Source organism: Cetorhinus maximus, unplaced genomic scaffold (genome assembly GCF_964194155.1).
Source record: "Cetorhinus maximus unplaced genomic scaffold, sCetMax3.hap1.1 HAP1_SCAFFOLD_826, whole genome shotgun sequence".
Classification (NCBI taxonomy): domain Eukaryota; kingdom Metazoa; phylum Chordata; class Chondrichthyes; order Lamniformes; family Cetorhinidae; genus Cetorhinus; species Cetorhinus maximus.
The window spans coordinates 101,453-120,687 of record NW_027596768.1 but is presented as its reverse complement, the minus strand read 5'-3'; the positions used below and the strand labels follow the sequence as shown (position 1 = coordinate 120,687).

The 19,235-nt window shown below is 42.1% G+C and overlaps 1 protein-coding gene and 1 non-coding gene across 4 annotated transcripts in view; both read left to right on the top strand.

Moving 5' to 3' along the window:
• ccar1 (cell division cycle and apoptosis regulator 1) overlaps positions 1–19,235 on the top strand; it is a 131,999-nt gene that overhangs the window by 38,351 nt on the left and 74,413 nt on the right. For all 3 annotated transcript variants that reach the window (XM_078536017.1, XM_078536018.1, XM_078536016.1), the window contains exons 8-11: positions 2,041–2,218; positions 3,362–3,491; positions 4,129–4,290; positions 15,292–15,517. In XM_078536017.1, coding sequence (XP_078392143.1) covers positions 2,041–2,218; positions 3,362–3,491; positions 4,129–4,290; positions 15,292–15,517 — 696 coding nt within the window. The remainder of the gene's footprint in view (positions 1–2,040; positions 2,219–3,361; positions 3,492–4,128; positions 4,291–15,291; positions 15,518–19,235) is intronic.
• LOC144674818 (small nucleolar RNA SNORD98) lies at positions 4,837–4,901 on the top strand. Its single transcript, XR_013574635.1, has one exon. It is a non-coding gene; the product is annotated as a small nucleolar RNA SNORD98 (small nucleolar RNA).

Sequence of the window (19,235 nt, the reverse complement as noted above, 5' to 3'; positions counted from 1 at the left end):
CCTCCAATCGCAGGCTATTAGAAGGGATCATCAACAGTGCTATCGAGCTGCACTTGCTTAGCAATAACCAGCTGACCGGTGCTTAGTTTGGGCTCTGCCAGGGCCACTCCGTTCCTGACTTCATTACAGCCTTGGTTCAAACGTGGACAAAAGAGCTGATCTCCCAAGGTGAGGTGAGTGTGACTGCCCTTGACATCAAGGCTGCATTTGACCAAGTGTGGCACCAAGAAGCCCTAGCAAAACTGGAGTTGATGGGAATCAGGGGTAAGCGCTCCGCTGGTTAGATTCATACCGAGCACAAAGGAAGATGATTGTGGTTGTCAGAGGCCAATCATCTCAGTTCCAGGAGTTCCTCAGTCATGGCAGGAGTTCCTCAGGGTGTTGTCCTTGGCCCAACCATCTTCAGCTGCTTCATCACTGACTTGCCTTCCATCATAAGCTCAGAAGTGGGGATGTTTGCTGATGATTGCAGAGTGTTCAGCACCATTCGCGACTCCTCAGATGCTGAAGGAGTCCATGTCCAAATGCAACAAGACCTGGACAATATCCAGGCTTGGGCTGACAAGTAACTTTCACGCCACACAAGTGCAGGCAATGACCATCTCCAACAAGAGAGAATCTAGCCATCGCCTCTTGATGTTCAATGGCATTACCATTGCTGAATCCCCCACTATCAACATCCTGGGGGTAACCATTGACCAGAAACTGAACTGGACCAGCCATATAAATACTCTGGCTACCAGATCAGGTCAGAGGCTGGGAATCCTGCAGCGAGTAACTCACCTCCTGACTTCCCAAAGCCTGTCCACAACCTGGAAGGCACAAGTCAGGAGTGTGATGGAATACTCCTCACTTGCCTGGATGAGTGCAGCTCGAACAATGCTCAAGAAGCTTGACACCACCCAGGACAAAGCAGCCCGCATGATTGGCACCCCTTCCACGAACATTCACTCCCTCCACCACTGATGCACAATGGCAGCAGTGTGTACCACCTACAATAAAGGTAAAATACTGCGAATGCTGGAAATCTGAAACAAAAACAAAAAATGCTAGAAAAACTCAGCAGGTCTGACAGCATCTGTGGAGAGAAAGACAGAGTTAACATTTCGAGTTCGTCTGACTCAACTCTGAAGAAGGGTCATACAGACTCTAAATGTTAACTCTCATTCTCTGCACAGATGCTGTCAGACCTGAGTTTTTCTAGCATTTTTTGTTTTTGTACCATCTACAAGATGCACTGCAGGAATTCACCAAGACTCCTTAGACAGCACCTTCGAAACACATGACAGCTACCATCTAGAAGGACAAGGCAACAGATAGATGGGAACACCACCACCACCTGGAAGTTTCCCTCCAAACCACTTACCATCCTGACTTGGAAATATATCGCCGTTCCTTTGTCTCTAGGTCAAAATCCTGGAACTTCCTCCCTAACAGCACTTTGGGTGTACCCACACCACATGGGCAACAGCAGTTTAAGAAGGCAGCTCACCACCACTTTCTCAACGGCAATTTGGGATGGACAATAAATTCTGACGTAGCCAGCAATGCCCACATCCCATGAATTGAATGAAAAAAAATTCTCTACTGCATTTGCTGCTTTTGGGCTCACAAGTGAGGTGCAAATGAGCCTATCAGCAGCAAGCACAGGAGAGAAACAGCCTGTGATTGGAGGAGCAACTGCTCAGATATTTTGCACTTCCACTTACGGAGATGACTTTTCTCTCATGGGCCTCGCCCGTGACTGAATTTTCTCAGAGTTTTTGGGGGCTTTCCGAAGGTGAATTTACCTGCCATCCCTTGTGTATTTTGGATTCTACTTGGCAGGTTGTAATTAGCTGGGGCTGTCAAGGCTGTAACCCTTATCAGGAGATGAAGGGATATGTGTACTTGCGTTTGTGTGTGTGTGTGTGTATACACATATGTATACACACACATGTATTATTTATTTATATAATATATGTATGTATAGATTTGTTGACGGCTTTATCTCTGTGTTGAAGGGCAAGTGACTCAACTATTTTTCTTTTGACTTCCTAGAGTCAGACTCAACCATTGATCAAGACACCTCCAACAGTCATGCAGCCTCTCACACAGCAGCCATATGGTGTTCCACCTCAACCCCAGTCTCTCTTGCAGGCATCCATGGCAGCTGCTCCACTCACTCCTTTGCTGTCAGCACAACCTCAACCTTTACTCCAACAGCCACAGCAGAAACGTAAGTCATCCATAGGATCTGCATTCATGCTACTTGCTGTTGTAGATTAAGCTTGTGTCACCCACAAGAGTTACAATCACATTACTAAGTATTATAGATTAAATAAAGATCACACATTCACGCCACTGTAGATTAAACACAAATCACCCACGATGCTTTCATTCACATTATTGTCAATTAAACCTAAAACAGCTAAAAGACCACAAGTCCCCTGACGACTGTTCTTCTCAAACATTTTGCTTCCCATGTTATAAAATTTCCATAGATCTCCTGTAGCACAACACAAGCAATTTTTCTGCATAAAAATTAGTTTTACCGTCAACAAGATTACCTTGTCATGATCAATGTTTAATAAAAACAGAAAATGCTGGAAATACTTTGTTGTCATTGTCAATGTTCAAAACCCAGTTGTGCATAAGTAGGTAGTATTGAATGGGACCGACATTCTCAGTGCTGCAGAAGAAGCAGTATTTATATTCCTTGGAACATTCACATCAAAATATCTGTGGTAAAATGCTAGGAATATGAAAGCAGGTTGGCCAAAAAGATGACGCTTTCAACTTTGTGGTAGAATAGTCTGTATATTTTTGGTTGACAGCTTGACTTCTCTCAGATCCCTAGGGGACCATGGATTTCCAGTTGAGAACCCCTGCCTTAGGAGACCTTCATTTACATGACCAACCACAATAGAATGGCTTTCAAAGTAAACATTCCAATGTGTCTTCCAAATACAGGAACACCTGCTGACCAGGTTCCCCCCTTGGTGGCAGATGCTCCCCCCTTGCTGCAGCTGACCTGAGAGTATTTTGAGCTGGATAACACTTGATTAAGGAACTTGTGGTTGCAGGTTTTCCCTTAGCAGTGGTTCTAACGAGCATTTCAGACAATGAAGTTGGAACATTCCATGGGAGAGATTTATCACTTTTCACCTTGTAAATTGGTACCAATGATGATGCTGGTGCCAAGTGCTTCAAATAGTCATATTCCGAGGTCTGACATCCCATACCTTGAGCAGAACAAGTATTCCCAGAAAAAAAGTTGCAAAACCTCTCCAAATGAGCACAGTTTAAAACATCATTTCAGGAGCAACATTTATTCTTGTTTTGAAGACAATTGCTCTGAACTTTTGTGTTCTTGTTACAGCTGGGTTGCTGCAGCCTCCTGTCCGAGTCATTCCACAGCCACAAGCTGTCAGGAGGATTGAGCCACCATCCAGATTCATGACCCGGAATGAAAGACTGGAAATAACATTAACCAGGAAAGATGATCGCAGGTACTGCAGACTACTGTACGCTTGGATAACATCAGGCTCTGCGCTCAGCATCACCCAGCCCCCATACCTCCCAATGTTTTCGATCTCTCTTTTGAATTATGTGGTACATTGTACACCCAACAATGCTATTACCAATGTTCTGGAGTTAACCAAACTCTCTCAGGACACTAATTGGGGCCAGCTTTTGTGCCCTTTCACTAAAAAGATGAAAACAGCCTGGAATCTTATTTCCAATCCTGTCATCTGCTGGAAAACTCCTGCGTGCAGGCATTGTCAGGCCAAGAGCAAGTTCTGCTGCAATTCTTCACACAGGGAAGCAGCTTGTGGGCATTGAATGGCCCCCAGGTGAGGTTAGTGGCGGGCTGGTGGGATGTTCAGAGGGAATTCTGCAAGTTAAGACTCAAGATTTCTTGTACACTGTCAATACACTTGGAAAATATTTGCTTTTTGTGTTTTTTTTCATTTTGCTAAAAGTTTTAAGCAGAGGTTTTCTTTAATTTTGGTGCTGTTGAGTAATGCACAACAAATTGGGGCATTCTTTTGACTCAATTCTGTATGAAGGATATCTTAGTGTGTACCAGATTTGAATGAAATGTGAAAACAAAATGATTTTTCTTAAATTGTATTCCACCCTTAGTCGTGAAAGAGAGCGGGACAGGCGGCGTTCACGTGAGCGGTCACCCCAACGCAAACGGTCCCGAGAGCGATCACCAAGGCGAGAGAGGGACAGGTCACCAAGGAGGCAGAGACGCGTGGTTCCTCGTTACACTGTTCAGTTCTCCAAGTTTTCCTTGGATTGGTATGTGTTCAGCTGACGAGATCTTGTTAGTGACCATGTTTGTGAATGGAGCACTACTTGCTAAAAGATGTTTTCTTTGTGAGTTTTTGTGCCGGTTGAAATGAGAGATGTTGGTGCTGGAGGATTGATTTTGACCATTGCTAACTTGATTATGGAGGATGGTAGGTGTACCTCAATATCACCCTCAAAGGCTGCATGATCTTTTTAATTTTTCTTTGACTCTTTATGTTTATATGGGGGGGGAAGGAGCACCCATTCATATAAGAAAATCATACAAGAAAGTATGCAAAACCTGTCCATCTACACGATATGAATTAAAAACCAGTGGACTTGCATATGTGAATGCTGTGTGTTAAATAAATACAAACAAATTAATATATTCTGATTATAAACTTGTCTAATACCACTCTTGTAACTGAACTGAGAGGTTTAAAACTGCAGTCAGCAAGAATGTTATTCGCTGCTAGTTCTTTTTATTTGTAAAATGCATTTCAAGTTAAGCTTTCCGTTTAAAGTTTGACCCAGATACAAACCAAAAGCACACATGGGTAATGATGTTTAATCCTATTCCATTGCTGAACTGACAGTGTGGAAAAAAGACTGCTGAACCCATTCAAAATGCCACTAAGGGAGTGTTTGGGGCTCTGGCCATTACCTATGTATACCTATATACTCCGCAAAGTTTGTTCTGTTTACTCCACAAACTGTGTGTGAAGTGACTGAGCAACCATTTGGTCCATTTCTGTTGCACTGTACAATGCCCATGCACTGACGAACCAGGCAATCGGAGGCTTTCATTCTCATTCATTCTGCAGTTGCAAGGCTGCTTGATTACTGTTACTCATGAAATCCGTAATTGTTATGATCTCAGCTGATATTAATACTGGACATGTCAGATCCCAGAGTGAAACCTGGCTCGATAGCTCTGAAGAAGGGTCACACGGACTCGAAACATTAACTCTTGTTTCTCTCCCCACAGATGCTGCTGGACCTGCTGAGTTGTTCCAGCATTTTCTATTTTTGTTTCATATTTCCAGTATCCGCAGTATTTTGCTTTTATGTTATATTAATAGATCCTGACTTATAGAAACCATGGAGGAAAGTTACTGAGCAAATTCACAGGAGCCTGCTGGTGAACTTTTAACATAGTATAAAATATTTATTAAACAAGAAAAATTGAGCTAGTTTACAGCAGACAAAAGGGTTGGAAAGATCTCAATGCAAACACAAGAAGGTGCTTCAAATTTACACTATTCCTTTATCCCAGCAATATCATTACAGACACATACAAAATCAGAAAGATAAAACAATTTACAATATCTATCTTGTACTCTAAGATTCAGGATAAGCATGAAGTACATGCAGGCAGACTTTGGCCAGACACACCATAATGCAAAGTAAATGACATATGCGACCAAAACAGATTCCATGGATTTCTCAACAACCCACCCAGACATTTGTTACATTGTGAGCCACTCAGTCTCACTGAAACTTTGCCTTTCTCACAAAGGTATCCAATCTCTGCATTTGAAGAACTTGCCTTGGAATTCCCTCCAGATGTCACTCCCACTTGGACAGCTGCAACAATGACCCACCTTGCAGGGTTTCAATCTCTCCTTCCGAGATTCCTTTCTCCTGGATCTCTGAGTACACTCAAACTTCAACTTCCAAGCACAAATTCAGACCCTCAGCCGTGCCAAGCAGAACACCACTGCTCCAAAAACCACAGTGAGGAGTCACCAACCTTTGGCTGCCTCCTTGGATCTTCAGGGTTTTTCTCAAGCCCAATTCACTTCAAGTCTGCTCCTTGCAGCTCTCACTTTAACTCATAGAAACATAGAAAATCGGAGCAGGAGTAGGCCATTCGACCCTTCGAGCCTGCTCTGCCATTCATTATGATCATGGCTGATCATCCAACTCAATAGCCTGCTCCCGCTTTCTCCCCATATCCTTTGATCTCTTTCGCCCCACGAGCTATATCTAACACCTTGAAAACATACAGTGTTTTGGCCTCAACTATTTTCTGTGGTAGCGAATTCCACAGGCTCACCACTCTCTGGGTGAAAAAGTTTCGCCTCATCGCAGTCCTAAATGGTCTACCCCGTATCCTCAGACTGTGACCCCTGGTTCTGGACTCACCTATCATCGGGAACATCCTTCCTGCATCTACCCTGTCTAGTCCTGTTAGAATTTTATAGGTTTCTACGAGATCCCCCTTCATTCTTCTGAACTCCAGCGAATATAATCCTAACCAACTCAATCTCTCCTCATATGTCAGTCCCGTCATCCCAGGAATCAGTCTGGTAAACCTTCGCTGCACTCCCTCGATAGCAAGAACATCCTTCTTCAGATAAGGAGACCAAAACTGCACACAATATTCCAAGTGTGGCCTCACCAAAGCCCTGTATAATTGCAGCAAAACATCCCTGCTCCTGTACTCGAATCCTCTGGCTATGAAGGCCAACATACATTTGCCTTCTTTACCGCCTATTGCACCTGCATGCTTACCTTCAGCAACTGATGTACGAGGACACCCAAGTGTCGTTGCACATTCCCCTCTCTCAATTTATAGCCATTCAGATAACCTGCCTTCCTGTTTTTGCTACCAAAGTGGATAACCTCACATTTATCCACATAATACTGCATCTGCCATGCATTTGCTCACTCACTCACTCAGCTTGTCCAAATCGCACGGAAGCATCTCTGCATCCTCCTCACAGCTCACCTCCCACCCAGCTTTGTGTCATCTGCAAATTTGGAGATATTGGATTTAGTTTCCTCATCTAAATCATTAATATATATTGTGAATAGCTGGGGTCCCAGCATCAATCCCTGCGGTACCCCACCAGTCACTGCCTACCATTCGGAAAAAGACCCGTTTATTCCTACTCTTTGTTTCTTGTCTGCGAACCAGTTTTCTATCCATCTCAATACACTACCCACAATCCCATGTGCTTTAATTTTACACGCCAATCTCTTATGTGAGACTTTGTCGAAAGAGCCTATTGCCCTGCTCCTTTCTTTTAACCTGACTTCTGGGGCCTCTTTCTGTTTTCTGTCTTTGTTCCTGCCTGTGACTTTCTTTTGGGATCTCTCCCTGTTCCCCTCCCTGTGTCCTGTTCCTTGGCCCACCTTTCTTGGTAATGGTGCTCAGGTTCCGGTCACCTGACCTGCCTTTCATGTCGTTTTTACTTCTGTGCAAGTGCGTGGGGCTCCCGGCCGAAAGATTGTAAAAGATATGAACTACGCATGTGCAGACGCTTCCCGGCTGGAACATGCACAGAAGGCTGAGGTAAGTATTCGAGTTTTGTAGCATAATCCAACTGGATCCAACTGCATGTTATGACCATGTATTTGGTACAGCTGAGTTATTTTAAAAATCCCAGAGAGAAACTTTAAACAACTGTCATAACCTATAATTTTAAGTGTTGTGTTTGAGATGCAACTCTAAATTCGGGAATCAGACCACCAGTTGTTGTGAGGTTTGATATGAAACGAAATGAAACATTTTATTAAATTTACAACACATTAAACACATAAACATGGCTACAAGCTACTACTATCATAACTTTTAAATTCCCAAACTAATCTCCATTAAGGCAACAGCAGCACATAGACTTAGCCAAATACCAGGCAAAGCATTTTCATCGTACGAATTCAAAATGAGGTTCTTTTCACTTTGGTTCCTGTACAGACAGTGGTAGGCTCACAACTGCTTTGGATGTTACGTTGCCCTTGCTCTCTCTCACAAAACTGCTGACTTGTTATACCTAGCAGGCCCATTGAATGTAAATCCTCATTGTATCACCAGCCTCTTCCAACAATAAAATCCTTTCATAGTACCAATTTTATTAGCAATATAAACCTGTTACTTGGCCTCTGCTCGCTAGGTGCCAGAATTCACCCCACTTCTTGAATGCTGTATTCAAAAAATGCAAATGCACTCTATCTCTCTTACATATCAAAACTGGTACACATCAAAACACCCAGACTTAATCCAATTAAGACACACCCACAATCTAAACCTATATTTTAAAAGAAAAATATTTTCCAATAATATCTACGTTTAATAGCTTCATGACACTGCACATGTCGATCTAACTGAACTATGTTCACAGTTTTATAAAGTTTCCTTCTCTTCCATTAAAAGTTTCTGTTTTATGCTACTGTTTTATAGCAGGAGCACCTTCTGCCTCCAAACCATCTTATGCATCTAAGTTTGCTCCTATAGAAGTGAAGAATTCTGTCACCACACCTCATTGAGCACAGGAATGTCTGGGAATCAGGCTTTTTGAAGTGTGGCAGTCAGTCACTGATGCTTTAACACGAATTGAGCATGTGAGCATGCCACTCTGGAGTTCAGGGGCAAAAATGAGGTAGCGCCCACTAGCATTGGGTCTAATGCCCCAATAAAGACACCAGACTAGGTGAGAAGCTATCAGTGTTTCTCACACTGTTGGAGCTGAGGAGCTCAGCATGTTCAATAAATTCTTCTTATCCTCTGACTTCCCTTTCTGCTAATTCCCTGAGTAATGCTTCACCGCCGCAGACAAAAGATAGTGTTTTAATTGCGGCTGAATCAGGGTGCGAGCTCTACTCCAGCTAATGCAGTAGAGGGCCGAGGTAAATGGGAGCCAAACTGCTATTGACCTCATTTGGACCATCAGACATAGCCTTCTATCGTGTTTCTGCCCGTTGGCCTTCTGCAACTTATTTTATGGTTCCCCACCGCACTTTCTCTCCACAGTCAGTTCTTTTCTTTAAGAAAGGTGATGGAAACCAGGGAATCATAGACCCGTTAGCCTAACATCTATGCCAGAGTCTATAATTAACGATGTGGCGACTAAACACGTTGGAAATTTTTCAGAGCGATTTGAAAAAGATAGGTCATGCCTATCTTTTTTAAAGGGTATCTAACGGGAATGTCTATGGATGTTATTTATCTGGACTTCCAGAAGGCATTTACTAACCTTTTAGCTAAAGTTAAAGCTCGTGGCATTGAAGGCAATCAATTATCTGGTTAGGAAATCAGCTGAGTGGCAAGAGACAGAGAAATGGGATAATGGGCAGGTATTGTAATTGGTATAATTTTACTATTGGTGCCCCACAAGGATCTGTAATGGGGCCTCAACTATTCATTAATGATTAATGCCTTAGATTATGGGATAGAAAGTCTGATGAATCTAGTCAAGGTATATTCCACAAGGGGAAAAGATAGGGCAAACAATTCCAGAGGTCCCCGGACGCCAATAGATACGATAGTGAGAGAAAGTAAGATGAATCAGAAAGGGGGTTCATATGACAGATGTCAGATGGATAATACATTTGAAAATTAGGCTCAGTATAGAGGTTTAGAGGGGAATTGGAAAGGCAAATAGGGGAAGCAGAAAGAGAGTATGAGAAGAGACTGGCAGCTAACATAAAAGGGAATCCAAAAGTCTTCCATAGGCATTCTTGGCTAACAAGGAGGTTTCTTGACTAACAAGGGAGTCAAAGGTTTTCAGGGATAGGCGGAACGTGAAGTTGAGGCCACAATCAGATGAGCCATGATCTTACTGAATGGTGGAGCAAGCTCCAAGTGCCAAATGGCCTACTCCTAATTTGTATGTTGGTGTGCCCCTATAGAAGGATGGTAAGAGGAGGCGTGGGGCCGGTAAGGCTCCAAAAAGGAGATTTACACATGGAGGTGGGGGGCATGGCTGAAGTATTAAATTCATACTTTGTACCTGTCTTTACCAAGAAAGATGCTGCTGCCCAGGTCATATTGTCAGTGGGAGGCAGTTGAGACACTTGACGGTTTGAAATTGATGATTGTATTGGATTGGCTTGGCTTGACTGCACTTACATTTAATAAGCTACCAGAAGCGCATGAGATACATCCAAGGATGCTGAGGGAAATGAGAGTGGGAATTTTGATTTTATTCACTCAAGGGATGTGGGCTTAGCTGGCTAGGCCAGCATTTATTGCCCATCCCTAATTGCCCTTGAGAAGGTGGTGGTGAGCTGCCATCTTGAACCGCTGCAGTCCATGTGGCATAGGTACACCCACAGTGCTGTTAGGGAGGGAGTTCCAGGATTTTGACCGTGACCCGTGAAGCAGTGGTGATATATTTCCAAGTCAGGATGGTGAGTGACTTGGAAGTGAACTTGCAGGTGGTGGTGTTCCCATCTATCTGCTGCCCTTGTCATCTAGATGGTGGAGGTCATGGGTTTGGAAGCTGCTGTCTAGGGAGCCTTAGTGAGTTGCTGCAGTGCATCTTGTAGATGATGCACGGTGTTGCCACTATGCGTCGGTCGTGGAAGGAGTGGGTGTTTGTGGGTGTGGTGCTAATTAAGCGGGCTGCTTTGTCCTGGATGGTGTCAGCTTCTTGTGTTGTGGGAGCTGCACTCATCCAGGCAAGTGGGGAGTATTCCATCACACTTCTGATTTGTGCCTTGTAGATGTGGACAGGCTCTGGGGAGTCAGGAGGTGAGTTACTCGTCACAAGATTCCTAGCCTCTGACCTGCTCTTGTAACCACAGTATTTATATGGCTAGTCCAGTTCAGTTTCTGGTCAGTGGTAACCCCTAGGATATTGATAGTGGGAGATTCAGTGATGGTAATGCCATTGAACTTCATGGGACGATGGTTAGATTCTCTCTTGTTGGAGATGGTCATTGCCTGCAATTTAGGTGGCGCGAATGTTACTTGTCACTTGTCAGCCCAAGTCTGGATATTATCCAGGTCTTGCTGCATTTGGACATGGACTCACTCCTTCAGTATCTGAGGAGTCACGAATGGTGCTGAACATTGTGCAATCATCAGCGAACATTCCCACTTCTGACCTTATGATGGAAGGAAGGTCATTGATGAAGCAGATGAAGATGGTTGGGTCGAGAACACAATCCTGAGGATCTCCTGCAGTGCTGTCCTGGAACTGAGATGACTGTCCTCCAACAGCCACAACCATCTCCCTTTGTGCTAGGTATGACTCCAGCCAGCGAAGAGTTTTCCCCCTGATTCACATTGACTCCAGTTTTGCTAGGGCCCCTTGATGCCACACTCTGTCAAATGCTGTCCTGATGTCAAGGGCAGCCACTCTCACCTCACCTCGGGAGTTCAGCTCTTTTGTCTATGTTTGAACCAAGGCTCTAATGAGGTCAGGAGCTGAGTGGCCCTGGTGGAACCCAAACTGAGTGTCAGTGAGTGGGGGCATAATTTTCCAATCCCCCTCAGATACACAGATACATTGATGCCTGATGATTTGAGAATTGCAAATCCTACACCCTTATTCAAAAAGGGTGTAAAGATAAGCCCAGCAACTATAAGCCAGTCAGTTTAATCCCCATGGTGGGGAAGCTTTTAGAAACGGTAGTTCGGGACAAAATTGATAGTCTTTTGGAAAAATACTGCTAAATTAGGGAAAGCCAGCATGGGTTTGTTCAGAGCAAATGGTGTTTAGCTAACTTGCTTGAGCTTTTGATGAGGGTAATGCTGTTGATGTGTACATGGAGTTCCATAAGCAGTTGATAAAGTGCTGAACAACAGACTTGTGAGCAAAGTTAGAGCTCATGAAATAAAGGGACATCTGAGTGATTGGAAACAGTAGTGGTGAACGGCTATTTTTCAGACTGGGATGAAGGTTTGTAGTGGAGTTCCCCAGAGTTTAGGCTTAGGAATTCTGCTTTTTCTGATATGTATTAATGACCTAAACCTTGGTGTACAGTACATGATTTCAAATTTGTGGGTGGCATGAAACTTGCAAGTATTGTGAACTGAGAGGAAGATAGTGTTAAACTTCAAAAGGACATAGTTGGTGAAATGGACAACTGCAGATGAAATTTAATGCACAGAAGTGTGAAGTGGTTCATTTTGGTAGGAAAAACGTGATGAGATAATATAAATGAAGTGTACAATTCTAAAAGGGGTGCAGGAGCAGAGGGACCTATGCACAAATCATAAGAAGGTAGCAGGTCAGGTTGAGAGCGCAGCTAACAATGGGGAGGCAGTGGTGTTATCACTGGACTAATGCTCCAGAGACCCAGGATAATGCTCTGGGGACCCGGGTTCGAATCACACCATGGCAGATGCTGAAATTTGAATTCGATAAAAATTAAAAGTCTGATGATGATTATTGTAAAATCCCATCTGGTTCACCAACGTCCTTTAGGGAAGGAAATCTGCTGTCCTTTCCTGGCATGGCCTACATGTGACTCCAGATCCACAGGAATGTGGTTGACTCTTAAATGTCCTCTGAACAAAGGCAATTAGGGATGAGCAATAAATGCTGGCCTAGCCAGGGACGCCCACACCCTTTGAATGAATTTTTTAAAATAAAGCATATGTCATCCTGAGCTTTATCAATAGGGGCATAGAGTACAAAGGAAGGAAGTAATGATAAACTTGTGGTTCAGCCTCAACTGGAGCATTGTGTCGAGTCCTGACATTATGGCAGGCGGATGGTAAATGCCAAGCTGCTCAAATCCCAGAGGGAAACTTGAAGCAGCTGCCACAACTATTTGCAATTTATATGTATTTTTAGATGGGGGCTTTGAATTCAGTAGTAATAAGACCACCGAGTCTTATAGGTTTCTTATAAAACTGAATTAAACCTTTATTAATAAAAAAAAATTATTTTAAGCGCATACATAGGTTTACAAATTACTACTATGATAACTGCTAACTCCTCTAGTTAATCTCACTCCCAGTTACATCTCCATTAAGGCACAGCAAACACACAGATTTTAAAAGACCCAGGCAAAGTCACACGATAGATACCCTGAACAGCTGAATTCAAAGTGAGTTTTTTTAACTTCACTTTTTGCACACAGCAGTTTGAGGCTTAGAGGCTGGAGGCTTTTCACACTTGTTAGGTCTTAGAACTCCTTCCTTCCTACACACAACCTGATCTCCTTTATACAGATTTCCCCTTTGAATGCAAATTCCCATTGTCTCAATATGTCTTTGGATTTTACCTCTCGAACAAAAATCTATCATTGTACCAATTTTATCAGTAATCTTTGGGGAAAATAAACACACGGCTTCTTAATTTCCCCTGGCTATTTCATCCCCTCTTCTGAATTCATGCTAGCCTGGTTTATTTAAAAATGCAAATGTTCCCGTTACACCTCACATTCTAAAACTTCCTACTTATCTACTTAACATTTCAAATCTACTTAACATTTCAAATCTAGCTTATCTTCTGATACATCAAAGCCTTCAGACCAGCTGCTTTTAATTCAGTTAAATCACACACACACACACGCAGACCCCATTATTACTCTACAATAAATTCCAATAACATTATGAAAATTATTATATCTTCCTAACACTTGCCACTGTACTTCAGGAAGGATGTGAAGGCATTAGAAAGGATGCAGAAAAGATTTACAAGAATGGTTCCAGGAATGAAGGACTTCAGTTAGATAGTTAGATGGAGAATTTAAGATAATTAGCAGAAGAAGCAATGGAGACAGTGAGTGGTTCAGATTTGGAATGCGCTGCCTGAGAATGTGTGGTGGCAGCAGATTCAATATGGCTCTTAAAAAGGAATTGGATTATTATCTGAAAAGGGAAAATTTGTAGGGCTTCAGGGAAAAGGTGGCATTTGAGAGCCAGCAAGGACATGATGGGCCAAAGGGCCTCCTATTATGCTGTAACCATATTATGATTTCATGATATGGAATTAGGTCACTGATCAGCCATGATCTCATTGAATGGCAGAACAGGCTTCAGGGACTAAATGGCCTCTTCTGTTCTTATGATATTTTGTGGCTTGAAAAAATAATGCACCAGTTTGTCAATTTTTACAACCTTTAATAAATGTACATTTTCATAACCAGGCAAAAATTACATAAAATAAATATTCAAAGGTTCCTTATTTAATATTTTCCCAGTTTCTATTTAACAAGACTTGTAAATTCTAAAAGGAGGCTGTGAGGGATAGTTTTTCTGAACTGAACATAGTGTAGAGATGTGCAATGATGGGCACGGACAGCAGCCTTTCAAGAGGAATCCAATCATACAAATTCATCTGACAGATGGAAAAATAATCAAATTCTCTTCAATTTTGCCACTGAGTAAAAGAATACATCACCATAACCAACCTTTGCTGCTTACCTATCAAGAAAGAAACCACAGGGTGATGTTAATCACAAATGTTCTGAAAGCAACTGGTTATAAGCTGAAGAGGCACAATTGTTATATGTGAAACTTTGCTTGGTATAAGATTTTGAGAATTCAGTTAAACAAAGCTCTCCACTAGCTAAAGGATGAGAGGTAGCACCGTTCACTTAAAATTGGAAACTTCCTAATGCATGTTGAGAAATTCTGAAAACTCGCCATGCTCAGAATTGGGTATCTTCTAAAGATCTGGAGAAAAAATGCTGATTAATGCCCAGAATGCTAAGACAGGCCAAGCCCTTGAAATAAAAATATATGCGACTGATTAAAAGACACAAAAAACAAACCTATTAATAAACTAATTCATACCATTGTGAAATGTGCAATATTTGTTTTGTATTATAGACAAACTATGTTGAAATTAGAAATGTCGGTTTCTAAGAATAATTGGCAGAGTTTGCCATTTTATTTTCTTGTCGGCAGGTTCTCAAGACCGATGGTTGAGAATTGCTTTTATTTATATGTTAATTTCTTTTTTTTCTTGCCTCATGCTTGCTTCATTTTGATTTGTATGTTCCTTACCTCTTCAGTTCAAACTGCTGCAGTTTTACTTTTCAATGAGCTTAATGCGATGATAAAAAATCTGACCCAAAAGTGTAACTAAAAAGTTTCAACCATGGGAACTGCACGCTATAATTGAGGTTTAGAAGCTCTTCCCTGACCTTGGTAGTGTCTCCTGGTGGGGTTGGTGTTGGGGGTAGTTCTTTATGGTTCATACTAACTTGAATCTTCTTAAAGGAATTAACCACACAGTATGTGGCTATCTTGTTTAAATTCTGAAAGCTTCGTGAGGTCTCGGTTATTTTGTTCATTATTTATAATTTTTGTTTCTCATGCAGTGCATCTTGTGACATGATGGAGCTTCGCCGCCGGTATCAGAATCTTTACATCCCAAGTGATTTCTTTGATACGCAATTCACATGGGTCGATGCATTTCTTCTAAATAGACCATTTCAACTTGGAAACCAGTGCAATTTCCATATTGTTCATAAAGAGGTGGACCCCTTAGAGAAGATCACAGCAGTGCTTGATCCACCAGATGCAGACCATCTATACAGTGCAAAGGTTTGTATTTTACATTGCATACTGTGTCGTCTTTCAGCATTCTTAGTTGCTTTCCATGTTTCTGTGAATTGGGCCAGGGTTCCTAAAAAGGAACTTTATTCGGTTTTTACTGTAACATTACATTATTGAGCAAAAATACATCTGTTGTGGTTTAAAACTGAGACCACTCGAGTGTGCGTGTTCCAATAATCAAGGTCTTTAATCAAGCGTATGCTGTGAGATTAGCCCTCACTTCTTCCAAGGGCCCCTCTCAATAATACAAGGTCTGTGTAGCTTATTTATAGATCTGGGTTACACATACATCATTTAATCAAAATCCTTCTGCAGATATCCCTGTCATCTCAACAGTTGTGGCATTTCTGCCTTAGCAGAGATGTGTTGGTGTCTGTGATTTAATGACTCCCTGTTTTTGTTATCTCCTTAGTGCCTTGTTTACCCAAGCTGTGAAAGTCATTAAGTTGGTTCCCACAGTACCATCCCATCGTGCCTATGTGTTGGCTATATTTCCCATCTTGCTGAGGAAGAGCTCTTAGAATTACAGCTAAAGCTATTAATGCTAATAACTATATTTGTCTAATTTTTAAAGCTGTAAATGCACATCTTAATATCAGTTTTAATATAGAGTTATTTCATTCTCCAAGTCATATTCAATCTCATTTACTTCTGCAGCTAAAGACAAACCAGTCAGTTATTTTTTCACTGAGGCTATGCACATCACGGTGTTCATGCCGGAAATCGTTTCGAATCCCCAGCTCGGTAGATGCTCTCTCCACTCCATCTCAGCCCAACCTCTCAAAAGCATTCCAACTCCAGTAGTATCAACATTTTTCCATTCCCATCAGAGTTTGCTGAGCTATGGAACCTGGACTCGATTGAGACTGCCTAGACTCACTTTGCATAGGAGCAGCTCATTCATTGGTCTGAATTTGAACCACATAATCACAATAGTTATAGCACAGAAGCCTGGGCTGCCTCTCTGAAGGAGCAACTCACCTAGTGCCACACCCCTGCCTTCTCCCAGTGGTCTTGCACATTTTCATTTTCAGATAATCTGATTCTCTCCTGAATGCCTCAATTGAATTCGCTTCCACCACACACACAGGCAGTTATCACGACTCAGTGGGGATAGTGCACTGTAATATCAAGCCCCATTGTTCCCTAAGCCGTGACAAATGTGAAAAGTTTGACCAGACCACCAGATTGCCCTAATTCTACCGAACAGAATACGAGCACCAGGTTTGTAAACTTCATAAGTAAATAACTGCTTATTGAACAAACTGTCGTTAACCAGCGGCAAAAGAAAGAAATATGAGCTGCTAACTTCTAACACTATAACTGAAACTCCACCCCCTTAAATCCCAAGACACACACAGATAAGACACAAATCATGGATTTTAAGGGTGGGATAAAAAAGCTCAATAGCACCAATTATGGAGTGCAAGATTCAGTGGGTTGATTTTGATTGATGTCTTCCAAATTCCTTTCAGTTCTTGTTAATGTGGTGGTCTTCCACATTCAGTCTTTAGTTCACTGGTCGAGCACTTAATTTTCAACGTCTCTAACAGTGGTTTTTCCCTTTGCCTCTTGACAGGGGTTTTCAGAGAGAGAGAGAGCAGGCTATAGAGATATGAGGATAAAAAGCCAGCTAGCTATTGTTGTAAAATTACTGGAATCTTCCACACACAGGAGAAAGGTTTTACTTTCAGGCTAGGAACTATTCTGCTGCACTGCCCACACACAAAAATCTGGTCAGGCTGCTTCCTTGGTTCAGGACTGCTTTCCAGTACCATTTTGTCTTTCATGGCACACTCTGTTCCAGGACTGCAACATTGAATATATATCTCATTCTGTCCCAGTGGACATGAATTTCAAACTGCAGCCATTGTAATTTTAATCCGCAGCCCAACAGAAAATAAAAAGATATGTTCTTTACAACAGTCCAACAGAAATTAAAAGGTATGTTCCTTACATGCCTCCACCCTTAAAAGACATGAAAGGCCATTTCAAAAATATATTTCATCACAAGGTATGCGACACATGGACAGCAAAACACGAGACTTACTTTCATTCATCCTCCCTCCCCCTTAAACAATCTTATACAGTCTTCAGCATTTCTTACCCTTTAACTTGTTTTAGTATTTCACACCCAGGGCAATGTATCTGTGATCAAATTATCTTTACCAGCAATGTGAGCAATCTTTACATTGAATAGTTGAAACGATAGACTCCATCTAAATAGTTTCGCATTTCGAGTTTCAAGCTTTTCAATGAAGGCCAGCGGATTATGGCCAGTGTAGATGAGTGTTTCTTTGTTATCATGTTGGGCATAAACTTGTGTTGAAGAGGCAATAACAATGCTAGAGTTTCTTTTTCTACTGCAGAGTACTTCCTCTGATATTGATTTAGTTTCTTGGAGAAGTACCCCACCAACTTCTCTATACCTAATTGATCATCTTATAATAGGACTGCACCTACCCCCAAGTCGCTAGCATCAACGGCCAATTTAAAAGGCTTGGTAGAGTCAGGGGCGGCCAACACTGGTTAATTTATTAAAATTGCCTTCAGCTTTTCAAAGGCTGCTTGGCGTTTTGTTGACCATACCACTTTTGCCTGTTTTCTTAACAGATTGGTGAGAGGTACAGCTATTGTGCTGAAGTTAGGCGTAAACTTTGGATAAAACCCACGCATTCCCAAAAGCGTCATGATTTATCATTTAGTTTTAGGAATGGAGAATTCTGTTAGAAAGTTCACTTTTGCTGTTTTTGGCAACACTTGTGCTTGCCCTACGATGTGACCAAGGTAAGTTACCCTTTTGCAGATTCGCTTTTGGCCAGGTTTATGACTAAGCCAGCCAATTGCAATTGCTTAAACGGGCCCTCTAATTGCTTTACACGTTTTTCCCATGTGTTACTATATATTACGACATCATCTAAATAAACTACACAGGACTTGATTCATAAGCTGGGATTTAGATGGGGCGTTTTTAAACCTAAACGGCATGACTAGACATTGTTACACCGAGTGGGTTGTATCAAAGGCGGAGATTTCTTTAGCCCTCGATGTTAATGGCACTTGCCAGTACCCCTTCAATAGATCAATTTTCTAAAGAAATTAGGCACTGCCACTCCTATCAATGCAATCTTCTAACCGAGGAATTGGGTACGAATCTGTCCTCGTAACCACATTCACTTTTTGTTGTCTATACAAAATCCAGTGGATCCACCCAGCCTCAGAACCAGCACCTACTGGTGAACTCCAGCTGCTTCAGCTGGGCTCAATCAATTGATTTTCCAGCATATATTGGATCTCTGTTTCTAATTGAGCTTGTTTCTCAGGGCTCAACCAATAAAGATGTTTTATCGGTACTGAGTCTCCTACGTCCACGTCATGTTTAGCTAACGTTGTACATCTGCGTATGTCCCTACAAACGCCCTTATATTTCCTAAGTAACCTATTAGATCTTTCCGTGGTCCTTCTTCTAAATATGAGAACACGGTGCCTAACTGCCCCAGTATTGTCGTATTGGCTAGTTGAATTGTAGGAGGGCACTGTCTACTACTTCTTCTACCTTGCCCTTACTGTCTCTGTCATCCTCCACTACTCCTACCACCTGGCTTAATTGCTCTGCCCTATCATCTTCTCTCCGATGATATTGCTTCAACTTGTTTATGTGACATAACCGTTTCTTCTTCCTATGCTCAGGAGTATCAGGTAACTC